At 43.4% G+C, this 19,647-nt stretch overlaps 1 protein-coding gene and 1 pseudogene across 1 annotated transcript; both read left to right on the plus strand.

Annotated features, from left to right (window-relative positions):
* The first annotated feature begins 6,552 nt into the window (after nucleotides 1-6,552).
* LOC109776201 (uncharacterized) lies at nucleotides 6,553-9,016 on the plus strand (annotated as a pseudogene).
* Nucleotides 9,017-17,781: 8,765 nt separating this feature from the next.
* Nucleotides 17,782-18,924, plus strand: LOC109776200 (protein FAR1-RELATED SEQUENCE 5-like). The gene has a single exon (XM_020334854.1). It carries the CDS (start codon nucleotides 17,782-17,784, stop codon nucleotides 18,922-18,924), a length of 1,143 nt encoding a protein of 380 aa, XP_020190443.1.
* Nucleotides 18,925-19,647: the final 723 nt, after the last annotated feature.

Consider the following 19,647-nt stretch of genomic DNA (forward strand, 5'->3'; position numbering starts at 1 on the left):
AACATCTCTAAGACACATCTGATATATCAAGCCTTGACCTCGTCTTTGTGATGAAAAAAGGGTTCATGGTCTTAGAAAACTAGAATGTTCACCCTTTCTATTGCCTGCATGTAATCCTCTTTCTACTTTACAAGCTTGTTTTTTGTTACAATATTTCAGTACACCCTGGGTGCTCTTACATGCTTTCAACAACCTAGCCTGAATGGTGTTGGCTAATATGTAAAAAATGACTTTGTGATCGAACTAATAACCACAAACTTCTTAAGGTTTATTAATTTTCATCTTCGAACACCCAGAAATAAATAGCCATCAAATCAAACATGTGTATATATCAACAAATATTCTGAATCCAAATTTTGTACAAATACCAATCCATATAGATACAAATTTAGTTCCTTCGATTTGATTCTGAATACCGCTTACTCCATTATTATTGACAATATTATATGTAGTAACCACATGTCTCTGCACAAGACTTGGGAGACACCCCCTGACAAGTTAATCAGGTGGAGCTGAAGATGTATTCTTTTCTAATCATATTCACCCTTATCTTTAATAGATGACCCGTTGCACCATTGGTGCAAAGACCAACTGCACCTCAGAAGTTAAGTGAATTATTTGAAATATAAAATGAAAATTAAGTGAACTATTTGAGGGGACCAAATGTAGCCATCAGTGGTAAGACCAACTATAGCTAAGAAGCAAAGCAACCAATACGAGCGAAATTTCGGTGAACTGTTCGAAGGATATTCCTCACGAATGGTCTGCAAGTCATTATGGCCGGATTAAGTTTTCATCTGCCATGTATATTTACCACCAACAGATAATTTGCACATATCCTTCTTTGGCCGACACGGACAACCCAACAACCGGGTTAATAGAAAAGCCGACCGCCACTCGCATGCTACATGATGGTGAGCCATCGGAACCGTGGACTCCTACTCAGAACAACTGAGGCATCTACCATACGACAGATAACAACGTCCAAATACTGGGCAGACATCCGAAAGCACGGCAACGGCGGTCAAGGGGATGCAATGGCAAGAGGCCGTGGTACAACCCGGAAGCCACCAGGCATGAACGAAACAACCCGGTAGGATGCGACCGACGTGCATGCCGAGCAGAGTGCTCGCGCATGCCCGATGTGCTTTGGGTGTGAGCCCGGATTTCCAGCTTTGATGTGGTCGGACTGGGTTTATTGGGATGTATTCCTGGACTTTCCAAACCAACTTTATGAAGTCGTCGATACCGATGAGGCAAGCATACAATCTACTCTGCCTCCATTAGTTCATTGTTTTACGTACTAAGATGGCCATGAAATCTTAATAGAGAGGGGATAGTTAGAACAAGCCACCACCACTCTGTTAGTCGCACAACATAATGGTAGCTGGTGCCAAACATACATTACACCCTCAATACTCAATAGGCTGCTCTTGTTGTTGGTTTAGCCGTGAAGGTGCGCCCGAGTATACAGATGGATTGGAGCGTAAGGGTGCCTAATATATGTTTAAGAAAGCAACATACATACCGAGACGACCAGTTAGCTAGCTCCTACGGCCAAAACTCGAGCGGGCAGGAAACAAAACAATAGCAGAGAAACAGACGACCAACCACGCCACCAGCGACTAACGTGACCCATGAAACACACGGCAACCTTAAACCGAACGGTCGAGGAAGTACGGAAGGTCTACAAACCGAGGTGACTAGATCAACCAGGTAGGCCTAGCAGCATCCAAAACAGGAGTGAATCCGGGTGGATTGCTCCTGACTAACCGATAAGCCAGCCGGTCCCGTGGCTACGAAACCGCAGTGTTCTTCTCTACGACCATCTTCAGCAAAGAAAGCCACGTGTAGCCCAGGAAAACAATCATTTCACCAATCTTATTGGTTGTGTTTTGTTTTTTTTTTCCCTTCTGCCTTGTAGTCTATGCAAAGCCAGCGTACCTGATCAGTCAGCAAGTGCTTGTTATGTTCATCGCCTCCTAATCGACGCATGATACGGGTAGGACCTGTTTGAATGATGGCCCCATGTATATCCAACACTATTCCCCCGGAGAAATGTAGCTTTCACCGTGTGGCGTTGTTTTCAAGGAGTACTATGGAAGATGTAACGCCCAACAATTGATGCGCATTAAACACAGAAATGGAAGCACGTTCCAACATCAAACTTAAAAAAAATGGAACAATAAAAATACAAAGAAATACAAACAACTGGAAATATACCGGCTATTGAAATATGAGATGGGCTTTAGGCCCATCTCACAACTTCAGAAAAAATCTCCCATGTATGTGTCATGACAAGGGATGGTGGGAAGTTTAGTCCCACCTTGCTAGTTGAGAAGGAGTTGGGCCTCCTTATATTGGAGCTTGAGAAGAGAAGTGGTTCCCTCGCGCTCCTCCTCCGCCGCCCGCCTCGACACGGGAATGAGCCGAGCCAAGTTCATTTCGACGCGACGCGGGTTGCGGGGAGAGACTATGCGACTGCTCGCCTCCGATTGTCTGTTTCCTCTACATCGTTTGTGTCTTCTTCATCGCCATCATGTCCACCAAGGCCGAGAAGGCTGCAGCCGAGTAGAAGGATGTCGGCGGCTTCTGCCTGGCCTACTGAAGGGTATAACTCGTTTATCCCGCTCCTATTGATTTCTGTTTTAGCCATGGTAGTGTTATACATAGATGTGTCTGCTATTAGCGTAGTATGTTCTTGCATGATCGAATATCAGCATGTGTTTATTTCTGTCAATGCCATGCTAGTAGTTTATTCTTGGATTAAACTAATCGAAAAACTGCCTATTTACTTAATACCGGCTACCTGTCAAAACAACAGACACGGCAATATAACATGCAGAAATAACTTTTTTCTTTTGGCGGAAAAACTTTCAATCTATTCATCACCAAAGTCACACATGTATTTTTTTCTTTTTGTGGGAAAATTTGCAATCTATTCATCATCAATCATGACAGTACAAAGAACATCAGAAATAATAAAAACTGCATCCAGATACGTAGGTCACCTAGCGACAACTACAAGCACTGGAGTGAGCCGAAGGTATAGCGCCGTCATCACCCCTCCCTCGCTGGAGCCGGGCAAAACTTGTTGTAGCAGACAGTCGGAAAGTCGTCGTACTAAACAGACATAAAGGACATCTAAAAACGAAGAAGGAGTCCTCACGCCGGCAAGGACCAGATCCATCGCGCCGCCATGCATGGCCTAAGGCATAGGGACGAGGTAGACGTACGATGCCGCCGGGAGGAGGCAAGAAACCCTAGTCTCCCTTGGCCATGCAGATACACAGGCGAACCGAAAGTTTTCCTGGAGAACTACTATAAACACAAGCATGGGAAAAGAGCAGCGGATTTTTGACTCTGGGAGCATATGCTCTAGTGAACAGTAAAATCAAAATAAATAGTGAATAAATTTAAAAATTCTAAACTTTTTTTTTGCATATGTTCATATTAGTGCAGCAAGTGTTCTTGACAATTTGCATGCCATATGGGATAGCAGTGCTTCGTCGGTGAAAAACTAAAATTAAGTGTATCATATGGAGGTAACATTTGGCGTTCGACTTATTTTTCTTGCACATGTCAAAAGGCTCAAGTTTTTCCACTTGAAATTTGCATGTACCATTTGGATGTGAAAATGAACACATGTTTTTTTTACATTTGTAAAATCCATTTTTGGCATGCAGAAGCATGTGCTTCCTAGAGCAATAATGGATTTCGATGGGAAAAGGCTTTTACAAATGCATTCCATTCGCATCGCGTATCTCCACCGCCCAAACTAACCCATGATGCATGTGACAAAGCGGATAATAGGCCCGCCAGGATTCAGGGTAGTCATCTCGGTAGTAGGTAATAGGTGGACTTGTTGCTACATTCACTTTATCTCTTCATCCAAGGAATTAATTCCCGAGATTATCACTCCGGTCTACGTTTCTACAACTAATTCAAATGCCACAAAATTAAAATACCCTGTTGTTTAAATTTATCTTAAAAATGTTCTTTAAAAAAATTCAAAGTGAACAAAACTTTGTAAAATTGGTATCTAAACTTTGCCATGAAAAACAGAAGAACTTTTTAAAAACCGTACCATAGCTCGCAACTTTTGAATCTTTAACGTCAAAACTCAAAGAAATTTATGTTTTTATTTGGTTTTTTCAAAAGTCCTTTTGATTTTATTGCAAATTTCAGACACATCCTTCGTGAAGTTCTTAATAAGTTTATATTTGTAATAAAGTCGGGACAAGACCTTCATAAAGATTGCATGCGTGTGATTTTTTTGGCGCTTTTACTACATAATCAGTGGTGCCGGGGATGGCCTGCCACCTGAACGCAAGCCTGGGAGGAAAAAGGGCATTTCCTAACGGGCGTCTTAAGCGCCCGTTTCTTCAATCCGGCAAACCGGCGCACACCCTGCTCCGCCTGGGGTTGGCCCATTTTTCGTTTTTTTACATTATTCAAACAGCCAAAAACGTGCGTACATGCGATTCGATCGCCTCACCTCATGTTCCACTCCTAAACACAATAGCCCACCAGCCCACCTAATAACTCGTGGCTACCTTTTCTTTTTCAACTCTTTTTGTTTTGTGCATCAACTTGCAACCTCGAAAAGATCACTAGTTTTTCTTTTTCTTTCGGTTTCCTATGGCCGGTTTCTACTCGATTTTTTCCTTTCAGTCTTTTGGCCGGTTTTTATTTGTGAACTTTTTCTAGAAATCCGTGAACTTTTTTCGAAATTAATGAACCTTATTCAATACCCACGAACTTCCGGTCCATTTTTTAGAAAATCCATGAACTTTCTGCAGATTCGTGATTTTTTTTTGGAAATCGATGAACTTTTTTCAAGATTGATGATCTCTTTTTTTATAATCCATGATTTTTTTTAAGATTTTGTCAACTTTTTGAAAAATCAATGAACTTTTTTTGAGAACCGATGATTTTTTTTCAATTTTCATGAACTTTTTTGAATTAGTGAACTTTTTTAATACATGAAATTTTTCCTAATTCACGATTATTTTTTAAATCTGTGGACTTTTGAAATTTGTTCACGTTTTTTGTCAAAAGAAATTACGTTTTCTAATTTTCTCAAATAATTAAAACAATTAACTAGCAATGAACGTGCAATAAATACCGTGGCTACATTTATTCGTACTTATAAACGGCCAGGCAATAATATTTCACAAGAGCCCAGTTGGTGTAGTGTTCAGCAAACAACATATTGGGGGTGAGTGCATGAGTACGATTCTCCAGCAGCACCATGTTTTCTTTTGTTTTCTGTTTTTACGCGTGTTTGCACTGATGTGTGTTCATGGGCCGGCCCACTCGCATCGCCTTCGGGTGGGAGGGAGCGCCGGTTAGGAGGGGAGCTCCTAATCCGCGCTTTCAGCGCCGGTTAGGAGAACTGGCGCCCGCAGCGCTCGTAGCTGGGCTGTATCTGCAATCGGCCCATACTAGTTCATTGGACGCTATAAAAAATAACCATCAGACCAAGCTCCCTTTGACGAACAATAACGGGAACGAGCTCTATTTGACCTTCTTCTAGTACAGCATTAAGATATTGTATTATATACCGTATATAAATTATATGAAAAAAACGTAAACTTTGAAAAGAAATTCAAGAAACTTTTTAAAACTACGAATTTTTGAAACAATTCAAAATATAAAGGATTCGTACAAATTGAAAACAAATCATGAAATTTTGAAATATGTTCACAAATTTGAAGAAAGTTCATCGAATCTGAAAAAAGTTCATTGAATTTGAAAAAAGGTTCATCTAGATTGAAATTAGTTCACCAAATTTGAAAAAAAAGTTCATGCAATTAAAAAAAGTTCATCCAAATTGAAAATTCGGTGAACTGTTTTCAATTTTATGATTTTGAGAAAAAGTTCAGATATCAATAAAGTTTGGAAAAAAGTTCATCAAATTTGGTTCAAATTTGAAAACATGGAAAAAGTTCGTTGATGTTGAAAAAAAGTTCATCGATTATGAAAAAAAATCACGAATTTGAAAATAAGTTCATCAAATTTGAAAAAGTTCATCAAATTTGAAAATAAATCATTTAATTTTACAAAAGTTCATCAATATAGAGAAAAAGGTTCCCGAATTTGAAAAAAACGCATAAAAAGGATAAGAAAAAAAAGAACCGAACTGACGTATACGGAATATAACAGACAAAAGCGAAGTTACATCCACATGGGGTGCGGCGACCTGGTGTTTAGGGCGTAGCCTTCGCAACAAGGGAGTCAGAGTTCGTAACAGGGAAAAGGGCGTAGGCATGCATGGGACCAAGCAAGACAATGAATCTATAGGCATGTGGGTTGCGCATGGCTGACACTATAACGGGCCTAACTGATTAGACTGCATGTTCTCCACATCTTGTTCCCCTCTGATCTCTATTCCATACCGCCGCCACATTTCTTGCCCTCGCATGTGTCCTCACGTCGCGGAAAATTAGCACTAGTTTCGTTGAATCAGCGTCAATCTCACACCGTTTTCTCTTCCGCGTAGGTCTTATGTGTTCCTTGTGAGTTGGAAGTTGTGAAAGGAGAGGAACAATGACGGAGTTTGTGGTCAAGCCGCTGGTATCCATATTGACGAACAAGGCATCCAGCTTCCTTAAGGACCAGTACAAGGTGATGGACGGCATGGAGAAGCACCAGCAGATCCTGGAGCGCGACCTGACAACAGTCTTGCACATCATTGAAGATGCGGAGAAAAAGCTTGCTGGCGCAAAGTGGGTGTCTGGCTCGAAGCACTCAAGAAGGTAGCCTGGGAACGATGTCTTCGACGAGCTCAAGTACAAGGTACTCCGGCGTGACGCCAGGAAGAAGGGGCATTACAAGATGCTTGGGTTTGATATCGTAAGCCTCTACCCTGCCCACGACCCCATCGTATTTCGTTTCGGGATGGGCAAGAAACTGTGCAGAATTGTGCAAACCATTAAAGACCTTGTCACATAGAGGAATACCTTTGTATTCCAACAGATGTAGGAGGCACCACCATCTAAGCATGGGTGGATCTAGTGTGGGGGTCATGGGGGCCATTGCCCCCCTGCCCACACACACACATGACATAACTTTTTTACTAGTACATTTATATGTATATTCAGTACTTTAAGGTTGCAAACAACATTTGTCAGACCAATGAGATTAATCATGAATAGGCATTGCAGGAACTTCGGAAGGAAGTGGGAAGACATACCTTATTGTGTTGGATGATGTATGGAATGAAGATGTTGATATGTGGGAAAAACTCAAGACATGCGTGAAGCACGATGCTAAGGGAATTGCAATACTGACGACCACTCGTAATGCACAAGTGGCTCAAATTATGAAGAAGTGAACTAGTGACAACCATAATTTCGGAAATCTAGATAAAGTATTCCTAAAAGAAATATTTGAGAAAAGAGCATTCAATCAGAAAAAGCCAAACGAAGTTGAGCTAAGTGACATGGTTGAAAAGGTTCTGGATAGATGTGGGGGCTCCCCTTTAGCTGCGAGACTTTACCAATACACAAACTCAGCTATCATGACTTGCCATCACACTTGAAACAATGCTATGCTTTTTGTGCAGTATTTAATCCATCTATGGATAATTCATGATTACATACCATTGGTGGAAGGTGACAATCTTGAAAATGTAGGGAGAGAAATTTTTAACGAGCTAACTTGGTGGTCCGTTCTAGAACAGTATGCAATATACATGATCTTATGCATGACATTTCCTAACCTTTTATGGAAGAAGATTGTTTTACACTAGTTGATATACGTGATCAAAAGGACTTGTTGTCACGAGGCCCTACTTGGCAATTGTTCTCATCTATCTCCAATCAGAACTCTTTTGAATGATTATCTGAAGAAAAACTCTACATTTCTCTAGACAATGTTGTATGCAGATAAACATATCGATGGGTCAAAGCCACACTTGTCGAAGTACAATCATATCCAAGCACTTCAACACTTTTCATTGTGCAAGCATCCATGTGAAACAAGGCACTTACAACACCTGAGGTGTCTCAATATCTCACACAACACGTGGATCAAAGAGCTTCCCACGGAAATGAGCATACTGTATAATCTACAGACCCTTAACCTCCAGAACTCAGGAAAGTCTCTTCTCTATAGACATTAACATATTTTGTGGTGGGTTCTAGCCCTGGTTGCAGTACTATTGGAGAACTACAAGGCTTAAACCTTGGTGGTGAATTAGAACTATCTGGTCTTCAATATGTAACTCAAGCAGATGTTAAAGCACGCAGTCTTGGAAATGAAGAGAAACTCACACATTTATCTCTTAAATGGTGCAATGACAACAGTGAGGAACTGAACTAGCACAGGGATGTCACTGATCCTCTTAAAGTTCAGCTTGCGCTGGAGTTACTAATAATACACTCATGCAAAGGTACCAATTTCCCAGCATGGATAACAGGTCTTTCTTTTCTGGAGCATTTGACCGAGCTCCACCTAGATGGTTGTACAATTTGTGATGAATTTCCCCAATTTGATCAATTTAAGGCTCTCAAAGTTCTTGTTATGTTGCACAACCTGCAAAGCCTATGCAGTCACAATTCATCTTCATTAAAACACCTCAGGTTAGAAAAATTGGAGATTTTGAGAGATGGGTGGCTATAGAAGGGAAGAATAAACATCTCCTCTTCTTGAGAGAGTTCACTTGAAGAACTGCACAAAGCTAACAACTCTGCCTGAAGCACCAGAACTCACAGTTATCGTCATAGAGGAAGATAAGGCTCAACTTTCCATATCAATATTTGAATCCAGGCACATGTCTTGCTTGTCTGACTTATGGCTGGCTGACAGTGATACAGAAGCAACACCAGGACAGGAGCTTCATGAGGATCTTTAAGTATCCCTTTCAACACTAGTGTCTTATGGTCGCAGCTTTTTGTTCCGCTCAAGTCCATTGCAGCCAACAGTTGTGGTCTGGAAACGGTTTGGTGAGCTCGGGGAATTAACGATCGAATGTTCTGATACGCTCATCTACTGGCCTGAAGAGTTCTAAAGCTTGGTATCATTGAATGGTTTATACATTTATAGTTGCCGCAGGCTAGTAGGCCCCACAAAGGTGAAAGGATATATTGTACTCGAGGGAGGGATCAACTCCTGCCAAATCCGAAAGATCAAAAGATATATCAATGTGGAAGCTTGACAGAGCTTTTCGATCTTGTTAGCGCCGCCTCCCGCAGCGCCGCACTTCTTCTTCTTCCTCTCCTCTCACAACTCTCACTTGTGTTTCTCTCTTCTCTGAAGAACGCACACAAGGGAAAGAAGACTCAACACACACACGCACACATACACAAAGGAGAAAACCAGCCGCTGCTTTGCCAAGAGGCTCTCTCCTTAGTGAACGCACTGACTACATCTTTTGTGCTGCCCTCAGGGCCTTCTATCTCATTCCTCTGGTCACATAAATAATAGATACAAGACTCACGCACGCACGCCGGCCATCACACCCGGCCACCACGTCTCCACACTAGTTGCAAACCAACTAACTACATGCAGTAACCCATGATCTTATCTTCCTCTGGTCCAAAGACTAGTACGTGCATGAAGCTAACTACTAATAACTACTCCACGGCTCCACGCATGCAGCTAACACCCTCACAAACACACCAATTCTCTTGGCTCCAACGTACTGATCCATCCAGCCGGTCTTGCTTCAACCCCTCCACGCGCTTGCCGTATCACACGACCTTGCGGGCGCCCCGACCTTGCCGTGTCATCCGACTGAACCTGAACCAACCCATCATGCTCCAGCCTTGTCGCGTCTTGCCGACTCTCATGGCATCGCCGTATCACACGGCACAGTCGGCACCTCGTCACGCTCGCCACATCGCATGGCACCCGGCATCTCGCCTCCTCTGCGCATCATCGCTGAAACTTTGCCGGACTAGCTACTCTCTAAACTATGCTACATGCATAACGAAAGCAAACTAAAATGTTGATACAATAATATCAAGATTACCGCTAATAGTTCTTCCCCCTCTTCTCATGGGTATTGAAATTAGGTGGTGTGACCTTCTAGTGTCCATACTGGGGCAGGACGATAGAGAGTTGGAGAGTGTACAAGACCTTGGTACAGCAGCACCATCAGAACACTACAGTGATCTTGCATCAAGAATTTGCTAGAGCAGTCATCTTCACCCAGAATAATCATTTGCCATGTCTGCATGCTTCAGTAATAGATGGCTGTAAGAAGCTTCGTTTCATGTTAGCACAGTTGGATGGACACCTAACTTTGTGTATTTGATGTTGCGATGGTCTGGAGTCACTGTATTGCTTGGGAGACCTGTCATTACAGGAAAAACTACATCTTGAGAGATGCAAACATCTGGTATCTGTACCAGCTAGTCGCGGGAATTATTCAGCCCTTCAGTACCTCATCATTCAGCACTGCCCAGCTATAAATATGATGCCACTTCATCGGTGTCTCCAATGACAGCTAGATAGCCTCGAGCACAAGGATATATCATATGCTTGTTCGAGCTATCCTGATGAACGTACCTTTCGGTTTCCTTTTCTTCATTTAGTTTCTCTTATCTCCCCCTCTCTCTATTGTGCTACAAATGTACACCTTGCTGCCTGCAGGTTGAAATGTTACTCTACTCTCCTTTTATTTTTGCTTTTGTAAACACATTTTTGGTTTGGTGTGTCCGTTTTTCTTTAACTCAACATCAAGAAGCATCTGAAGAGTTTTCACGTGTCTTAGTAATGACAGGAGAATTTTTTCTTTGGATATGATGGTAGCCATTAACTTTGATCGGGTAAACTTGGATTGTGCTTAAATCATCATTTGCACTGGTCATATGCTATGTCCCATTTCCAGTTGTTATTGCATATCTGCACAACAAATATGTGTATAACTATAAATACCATTTACTGCTTTTATAGTTTCTATGATTATGCTTAAATCAGCATACTTAGCTTTTTGTATGCTTGCCTTTGCTTGGGCTGACTGTGATCTCCTTAGAGGGTTGCTCCTGCACATACAAATCATCAGCATGATTGGTAAATGCCCTCTTCAAGAGAATCTTCGCTGTGATGTTTCCCTGTTCGGTGCTCTGAGGAAAGTAAGCCTCGAAGACCTGAAAGGATGGATCTTGGACGACATGAATCACAAGTTACAGAACTGGAGACATCCTTTCTGAGCAGGCGTGTCCTTGACCACGTCATGTCTGAGTTAGTAAGTACACTTGCAGTCAGTAAGTCTGCTGTCGAGCCGTTTGTTTTCTGTCTTGCATGGTACTGGCCACCAATGGTAGCTATGGTATGGTGGTGGCAGCACGGACAGTTCACTGTAATAATATACCGTGTGCTACTATTTCACATGTTTTTTTTTCATAGTCCTGTCGAGTAGAGCACGACACTACTGCATTTTTTAAATTGGTCCTTGAAGCTCAACGGCTTCCCAACGGCTGCAGAAGAACTCATCCAGGCAGCAACCAGCATAAAGTCTCTGGTGGGCTCAGGTAACCAGGCAAACACAATGCCCGTCCAGCTCAGTATAATGTCTCCAGTGAGCTTAAGCAACGACCACTGAAACTTAAGCGGGCAGGAGCTCTGCTTGCCGATTCGCCATGTACACCAAGCTGCCACCAAACTTAGAACAAATAAATCAAATTACCAGTGCCTTTCAGGTGGACATACATCCCATGATTTCAGAGCACACAACACCCAAAGACAAGAAACAGCAATGCAGGTGCACAAAACACCCCTGAAGATTTCCTGTTCATGATCAACCTCTGAACTTAACTGAAGAACAGAGACTAGTCTCTGAAGAAAAACTACAGCCGATCTGAACACTCTGCCTTTCGCTCCATCATGAGTTTCGAGTGGGCATGGGCTCACCATCCACGGCAGAGGTTGCAACTTATCATTTCGCTTTAACTCAAGTTAGTCCTCCTGGATCGTTGATCGTACCATCTGACCACTCCCGGCGCCACGCCTGTTCAGTCTTCTTTTTACATTACTGCATTCCCTGTTTACACTTTGTAAGGCTAAAAAAGCTAGAGATATGGAACCCTAGAGGCTAGAGCTCAACTATCTTGTACTATTTGGGTTATATCCTAGCCGCCACCGTACGTGGGCCAGGCAAAGCATTCCTCTTTGGGTGAGAAATCCCCCACATACAAAGCATTCCTTTGTCAATTTCCTTGCTAAGTCCTAAATTCAGTCACTGTTCATCTCTGAAACTATGAATTCTTCCCACAGTCCTCGACATCCCCCACATACAAATGGCTAAAATAGCCATGTTCGAGGGAACCTTCAGTGTGGAGTTCTTATGCTTTTATGTTCCGTAAGCTCTGATGGAAATAAGCCGCTCGAAGATCGGAAGCTCAGAGAAAATGAACTCCAAGTTGCAGAAGTGGAGAGAGGTCGTGCTGAAAACTGTTCACTTTCTGCAGAGCAAACAAACATGTCCTAGCACAAATCATGTCTTAGTATAAGTGCAGGTGTGGTGTTTCTTTTCTATGGAATGGTGGCAGCACGTTACATATCAGGTCCAGTGGAACTTTTTTCTTTGAAACAAGGCAAAAGACATGCCATTTTCATTATCATTAATTAAGAAGAGGTTTGTTACACGTAAGGTGTCATGCAGCAAAAGGCAAAACAATTACTGCTCTGGCATTATATTACTCAAATGTTTGGCATTACAATTACTCGCGCGGCATTATATTACTCAAATTCCCCCTTTTCAAAAAAAAATTTATATTACTCAAATGTTTGGCGCCCGTGACGGCCCAAAAAGACACTTCTTGTATGATGCATCACCAGATTATCGCCACCGGCCCTGCCTTGTTCCTCAAAACATGTGCATTCCTTTCATTTCAAATTTCCCATCCAACAGGTTGAGCATTGCTAATGAGGACCGCATCCCTACAAGATTGACAGTGTCAAGCTGAATCCAAGGAGCCGTGGGGATACCGAGACCAATCCAGGAGAAGAACTCATCCCAGATAGAGAACCTGTAGTTGAAGAGGAGGTGAGCAGTATACTCTTGCACATGATTGCAAAGTGCGCATCGGTCGCAATTTGGCCATCCTTGCTATTGGAGCCTATCCGCAATCCAAATTCTGTTTTGGATGACTAACGAGACGTAGAATTTACACTTGGGGGGAGCCCACGCCTTCCAGACTGTAAAATGCAATCTTGAACGTGCGAGACCAGCGAACTATGCTATATAAGCAGACTTAGCGGAGTAGTGGCCATCATTGATTAGCTTCCACAAGATGGTATCCATGACACCCAGCCCGATGATGACACATTCACAAGCTTATTTGTATAGGGTAGACAATTAATTAGGCGTCTCTCCTATAAAAATAGACACTGATACTTCAGAAAAATCAGGTTTATTTTTGTAGGCGCCACCCTAAGCACCTAGCATTGTACGAGGCCTAAGGAAAAAACAAGAAAGACGTGCACAGGATATGCTAGCAAGGTCTGGCATGGCCACGGGACTTCGCCGGCGACACTCAAACGACCCCGACGCGTGCGGTGTTGCTAACGCCGGTGTGCTGTTCGTGGCCACGACGCGCCGACGGCTCGCTCTCGTGCCTTCCGGCGTCCATGGTCGCCGCGCACAAGCTCGTGACCACCACCTCCACATCCCGACGCCGCCGCCAAGGTGAGCACGTTTGTCTCTTGTCGTCGTTGCCCATGCCATGGTCACCACGACCTCACCATGGCCGGTGCTGGTCCAGTCCCTGAAAACAGGACCGCCGGACTTGTCAGTCCAGTCCGGCTCGGTACGCCGGCGGCCGGTCCTCTCGGTCCGGCCCGGGCTTCGCCGCCGCTGGACCGGTCCCTGAAAACAGAACCGCCCGACTGGTCGGTCCGGTCCGGCTCGGTCCTCCGGTGGCCAGTCCTCTCGGTCCGGCCCGGGCTTCACTGCCGCCGGTCCGGTCCCCGAAAACAGAACCGCCAGACTGGTCGGTCCGGTCCAGCTCGGTCCGCCGGCGGCCGGTCCAAATGGCGGCTCGGTCATGGTCCGGACCAGCCCGGACCGTGTCGACCCTGACATGTGCCCAGTTAATTCAGACAGCTGGTTATGTGTGTGTTTTGCCGAAGACTGTTTGTCGAAGCTGATCTATGCTTGAGAGCTATATATGATGTGCAATTAAGCGGTGATTCGTGTTACTTCACAAGATTTACCATGTTCAAATTACCAGCGCCTTAGTAGTGATGAAGTTATTCGCGTAATAATGGGGAAATGTGTATAATTGGAATTGAAGGAATACTGAAAGTTTGCAAGAATTTCAAGAAACAGATGATGCATAAAATGAAGAAAATTTGCCCCTGTTCTTATGTATGTACCACCTGTCCAAAACAAAACGTCCAGAGAGAAAAACTAGTAAATGCACAAAAATGCCAAACGGAGACTGAGCTCCATGAAGGCCTTAATTTGAAAAGTTCAAAATTCAAACTTTTCCGTGTCCAAAAATTCTGAAAACAATTATGCATATACCTACACACATAATGAACATGTGTGCAATTTTTCAGGTCGAAATAAATTAAAATGAGAGCTGCACAAAAAAGACAAATTTGAGGCTTTTTAGCATACTAGTAATAATGTACGTGCAACGCACGTTTATATGAGGTAGGATATAAGTTGCACGTTATATTAGGTAAGATATATCTGTTGCATGTTAGTATTTGGTAAGATATCAATTACATTTTTGCGAAAATGGTAGGATATTAATTACATGGCAGATTTCATGGGATAGCGTTGAGTCAAACCGTGTTTATAACCAACGGCAGTGGTGGGTAATTAGAGCGTTAAACATGTTTGGTGCTCAACATTGGAGCGATTTGAACCGCTAGATAATATGATTTGACGGTCGAGATGGTTTGGATCTGTCCCTTTGGTTTTTTTTATATTGGTATAGATATAGATATAGATATAGATGTACTGCCCACCGTCTCAAACAAGACTCCCTCTACACCAGAGCTATGCACGCCCGTTGTAGAGATGAACTGCACCATCCCGTTGGAGCTCCGCCTACAACCACAAGGAATTGTAAGTTGTCCACATCATTGATATCTAGCTCAAATTTCCAATGCATCCAATTCTGAAATATAGCCCCATCCAAATCTGGGTAGCTAATGGCAAACATTCTGCCCTTAACACTGTTAATGTAGCGGTGCTTTGGTGTCTTTGGAAATATAGGAACTATATTATTTTCAATAACACCTTGTGGATCTCGATTAAACAGGTACTGAGAATGATCCTCAGGACTGTCAAAAACTGGACAGTGCTGTCCTCCGGCAAGAATGTAGAGAGGCTGGAGGCCTTCTCAGAGCATCTTGCGAACTTCCTTCGCCGCCCCCTGTTGATCAGTGGCTGATGAAGGAGTTGCCGCTGGGAGCCCCTCTGGTGGATCCATGGAACAAGCTGAAGATCTCTGACGACAACAACAGCTTCGCTTCTGCCTCCAAGAAACGAGAGACTGGCGCAATCACCTTCTCCAACCCGGTTTCGACCCTGACGGCGACCTGGTGCCCCCACGCGATGGCAACCCCTCCATTGAAGACTCACAAAGCCTCCCAAGAGTTGAGCTGCGCCTAGATACTTTCTCTGATGGCATCTTTCTAAGGCCTTGGGCTTTCACAAGCTTGTAGCACTTGTGTTGTTTTAGCTTTTGTGCTCTCCTTTTATTTTCTCTTCTTGCTGGACTGCTCCTCTCAGTGAGCTGATGTATGGCACGAACTTTGGGTTTCATTCGAGCAATGGAATCGGGGAGGAGCCCCCCTGTTCTTCAAAAAAAAAACTTATCTGTGTTGGTCAATTTTTTTATGTCCATAGAATTGTCCATATTCTACAAGGGTGTCTCACACAACTCCTTTTTTTTTAAGCATTGCTTCTGTGGAACAAGGGACCTTGTTATTTATAGTCAGGGTGTAAGTGTGAACTTCAGAACTAACATCTCAATGGCACATTATAGGGCAGCCAATGTGTTCAACCTTGACACGTGCAAGTTGGAAGCAGCTCTCCTGACGTACTGTACATGCCGTTGGGGGCACTGACATGTGGGCCTGATTCCTGGCGGGCCCACCGAACGGTACCCTGCCACATGGCAGAGGATCCGCGTCCAAGTTAGGCTCCTTCATGGTGCGAAATTAATGGACTCCACCAAACTTCACATGTCGGCCTCGTCAGTTTTCTTCCTTCAAGTGTACCATAGTGGTGGAGAAACTAAAATCTCTAAGGTGCTTTAACGCATCCCATGTATCCAGGCTTGACATGCCAAAATTTGGATTCGGTCTTTGTGCATGGTGCAGACTTAATCGTCGTCACCGAACTTCACCTGTCAGCTTCTTTATTTTTCTTGCTTCAAATGTATGGTACTTTCTCCGTTCCTAAATATAAGTCTTTTTAAAGATTCCACTATGGACTACATATGGAGCAAAATGAGTAAAACTAGGGAAATTTTACGGTGCATCATAATACACCAAATCACGTGTATTATATGGGCGATCTAACGGATTAGAATAACTGGGCCTTTTTGAGCCCAAGGGTATTTTCGACCTAAATTTTTTATACCTTTAATCGGCCCAATTAAGTCTAGGGGCATTCTCGTCCAAAAATTTTCGATTAAATTAATTGCATTCATAAAACACTTCATTATAGAGGTCCAATCATCGTGCGTACTCTTTTGAAATTTGGTTCGAGCGGTTCGTCCTCTCTCCTCCTCTCGAGCCCTAACCTCGGCGCCCTCGATCGCCGCCGATCGCCTCCGGTGCCCTCGATCGCCGCCGATCGCCCCCGGCTCCCTCGATCGCCGCCGATCGCACTCTCCGTGTCACTCCTTCCTCCTGCTCCTACTCCCCCCTCCCCCCTCCATCGCAAGTCACCCCACTCGGGTCGCGGCGCCAGATCTTCCGACGAGCCTCCCCTCCTTCCCCGAGCGGCCGCCACCTTCCCCGACCCGAGAGGCCACATCATCCTCATCGACGTGCATCAACTTTTTCACGCCGGATCTTCGCTGTAAGTGCCTAGCCATCTCAAATCTTTGCTGGTCCCTTATGCTTATAGTACCAATAGGGGTCGGACTTGATTTGGGTTTAGGATATGTCATGTGAGGTTTAGGGTTTATGGTTTCAGAAAGTTGTGACGAGATTTCGATTGAAAGGGAGTGTAAGTTGGATTTAGGTAGGACATGTTGATGTAATTAGTTAGGGTTTATGGTTTCAGAAAGTTGTGACAAGATTTTGATTCAAAGGAAGTGTAAGTCGGATTTAGCTAGGACATATTAAAGCACTTAGTTAGGGTTATGTGCCATGCAAATTTGTCAGCATATTTGGATTCAAAGAAAGTTATTTTGGATTTAGTTAGGAGATGCTTTTGAATTTGAGTTTCCAGATATTTTGGATTTAGTTAGGAGATAATTATTTTTGTATGGAGTTTGGAGATATTTTCGACTTGGTGAGGTGATAATTTGGATTTAGTTTGGTGATAATTTTGGATTCAGTTATGACACAATTTTGAATGGAGTTTGCAGATAATTGATCTATCAGGGGACTTGAAATATTCGTGCACTTTGGATTTAGTTAGGAGATCATCAGTTACAACAAGTACAATCAATTAAATATTTCTGGATTTAGTCAGGGAATATTTTATACTTACTTACAGCTTTTGAAGGACTGAGTTTGGTACATGAATCCGATATGAAAAATTAAATCAATTATTTAAGCAGAGTATTGCATAATTATTTTGTATGCTATCCATCCGTAAAATTGACTATCTGTTTTCGTTGGCAGCATAACGACATGGATGATAAAGGCAACGATGGCAAAAACTTGGGGAATACAGGCAAGGATGACAAGGACATGGGTGATAGACGAAACGAAGGCAAAGGAATGGATGGTATGCGCACGGATGATAACGATAATGAGGATGCAGGCAAGGATGGCATAGACCTGGATGATGTACACATGCAAGGTAAAGGAATTGATATTAAAGGCATGGCTGGTTCAAATCTAAATGAGTGTATGGAATACATAGAGATTGTGAAGAAGACTTTCAGGACTGAGGAAGAAGCCTACATGTTCTACGTAGGCTATGCGAGAAAAAAAAGGTTTGGTGTTAGAAAGGATGATCTGAAGTACAGGGGTCCAGGTCCGAAACAAAATGCATACAGAAGGACATACAAGTGCTGCAAACAAGGATGGCGGGCCCTTAAGCACTTTAACAGAGCTGATAGAAAAAGAACACCGAGGGGTCTTTCTCGGTGTGGGTGTCCCGCCCTTTTTCATGTTGAGCTACAAGATAGTAGTGGCCTCTGGTTCTTCAAGAATTTTGTGGACAAGCATAACCATCTGTTTGTCCCTACTGACCTGACACCCTACTTATCGGCTCATCGTAGAATGACTGACGCACAAAAGGCCGATGTCATCGAGTATGCTGTTGGTGGACTTCGAACACATCAGATTATGAATGTAATGGAGAAGAATGCCGGAGGTCCCGACAAGCTTGGATTTATATATCGAGACCTATACAACCATGTTTCAATCCAGAAGAAGCGCAAGATAGAAGGCAGTGGCGCTAGATATTTGCTCACCTATATGATTGCACAGAAAAAAGCAGACCCGGAATTCTTTTTCAAATACACAAAAGACAACGAAGGCCATTTGAGGAACATATTCTGGGCTGATTCACAATCCCGGATAGACTATGTTGCCTTTGGTGGTGTCGTGGTGTTCGACAGTACATACCGGTCTAACAAGTACAGGCTTCCGTTTGTTCCATTTGTTGGTCTGAACCATCACAGCAGCACAGTTTTGTTTGGGGTCGGTCTAGTGTCAGATGAGACAGTTGCATCATACCAGTGGCTTCTTCATGTATTTTTGGAGGCAATGTCCCAGAGGGCACCCATTTCAGCAATCACCGATGGGGACGGTTCAATGGCTTAATCAATAGCTACTGTCTGGACTGGAACAGATCATCGTTTGTGCATGTGGCATATCGAGGAGAATATGGTGATGCACCTCCGCAAGAAAAAGCTTGAGAAATTTAGGGAATTCATTTACCGTCGTTGGGATGTTGATGAGTTTGAGAAAAGATGGGAGGCTTATAAGGTTCGGTTCAAAATAAAACCAACAGGAAAGAGGTCGTCATGGGTTAACAGGATGTACGAGCTGCGACACAAATGGGCTGCTGCGTACACAAAGGGTAGATATTTCCTAGGCATGATGAGTAATCAGAGGAGTGAGTCTCTCAACTCAAGGCTTCATGTGCACCTGAACAGGAAGATGCAGCTTGTTGATTTGTTGCAGCATGTTGAGCACTGTGTATCCATAATGCCTAAGAATGAAGCAGCATTAGACGCAGTAGCAACACATACGATACCCTTCACTAAGCTGAATGCACACCCTCTGGAGATTGCTGCCTCTTATATTTATACAACTGTGATGTTTCCAAAGGTAAAGCGTCAGATTGTCGAAGGGGCAAATTGGCAGGTCACGGACCGGGTAGCATGTGATGGTTTGGTCGTGTTTGGAGTTTTGCGCAAAACCCCATATGATAAAGTCCCATATGGTAGGGATGCTACAGAATTGCAAGGTAAGGAAGGTAAGGATGCTGAGGACTTGCATGCAAAAAAATTGGATGCTGAGGATCCCAATGACTTGGAAGGT

Source organism: Aegilops tauschii, chromosome 1 (assembly GCF_002575655.3).
Source record: "Aegilops tauschii subsp. strangulata cultivar AL8/78 chromosome 1, Aet v6.0, whole genome shotgun sequence".
NCBI classification, from domain to species: Eukaryota; Viridiplantae; Streptophyta; class Magnoliopsida; order Poales; family Poaceae; genus Aegilops; species Aegilops tauschii.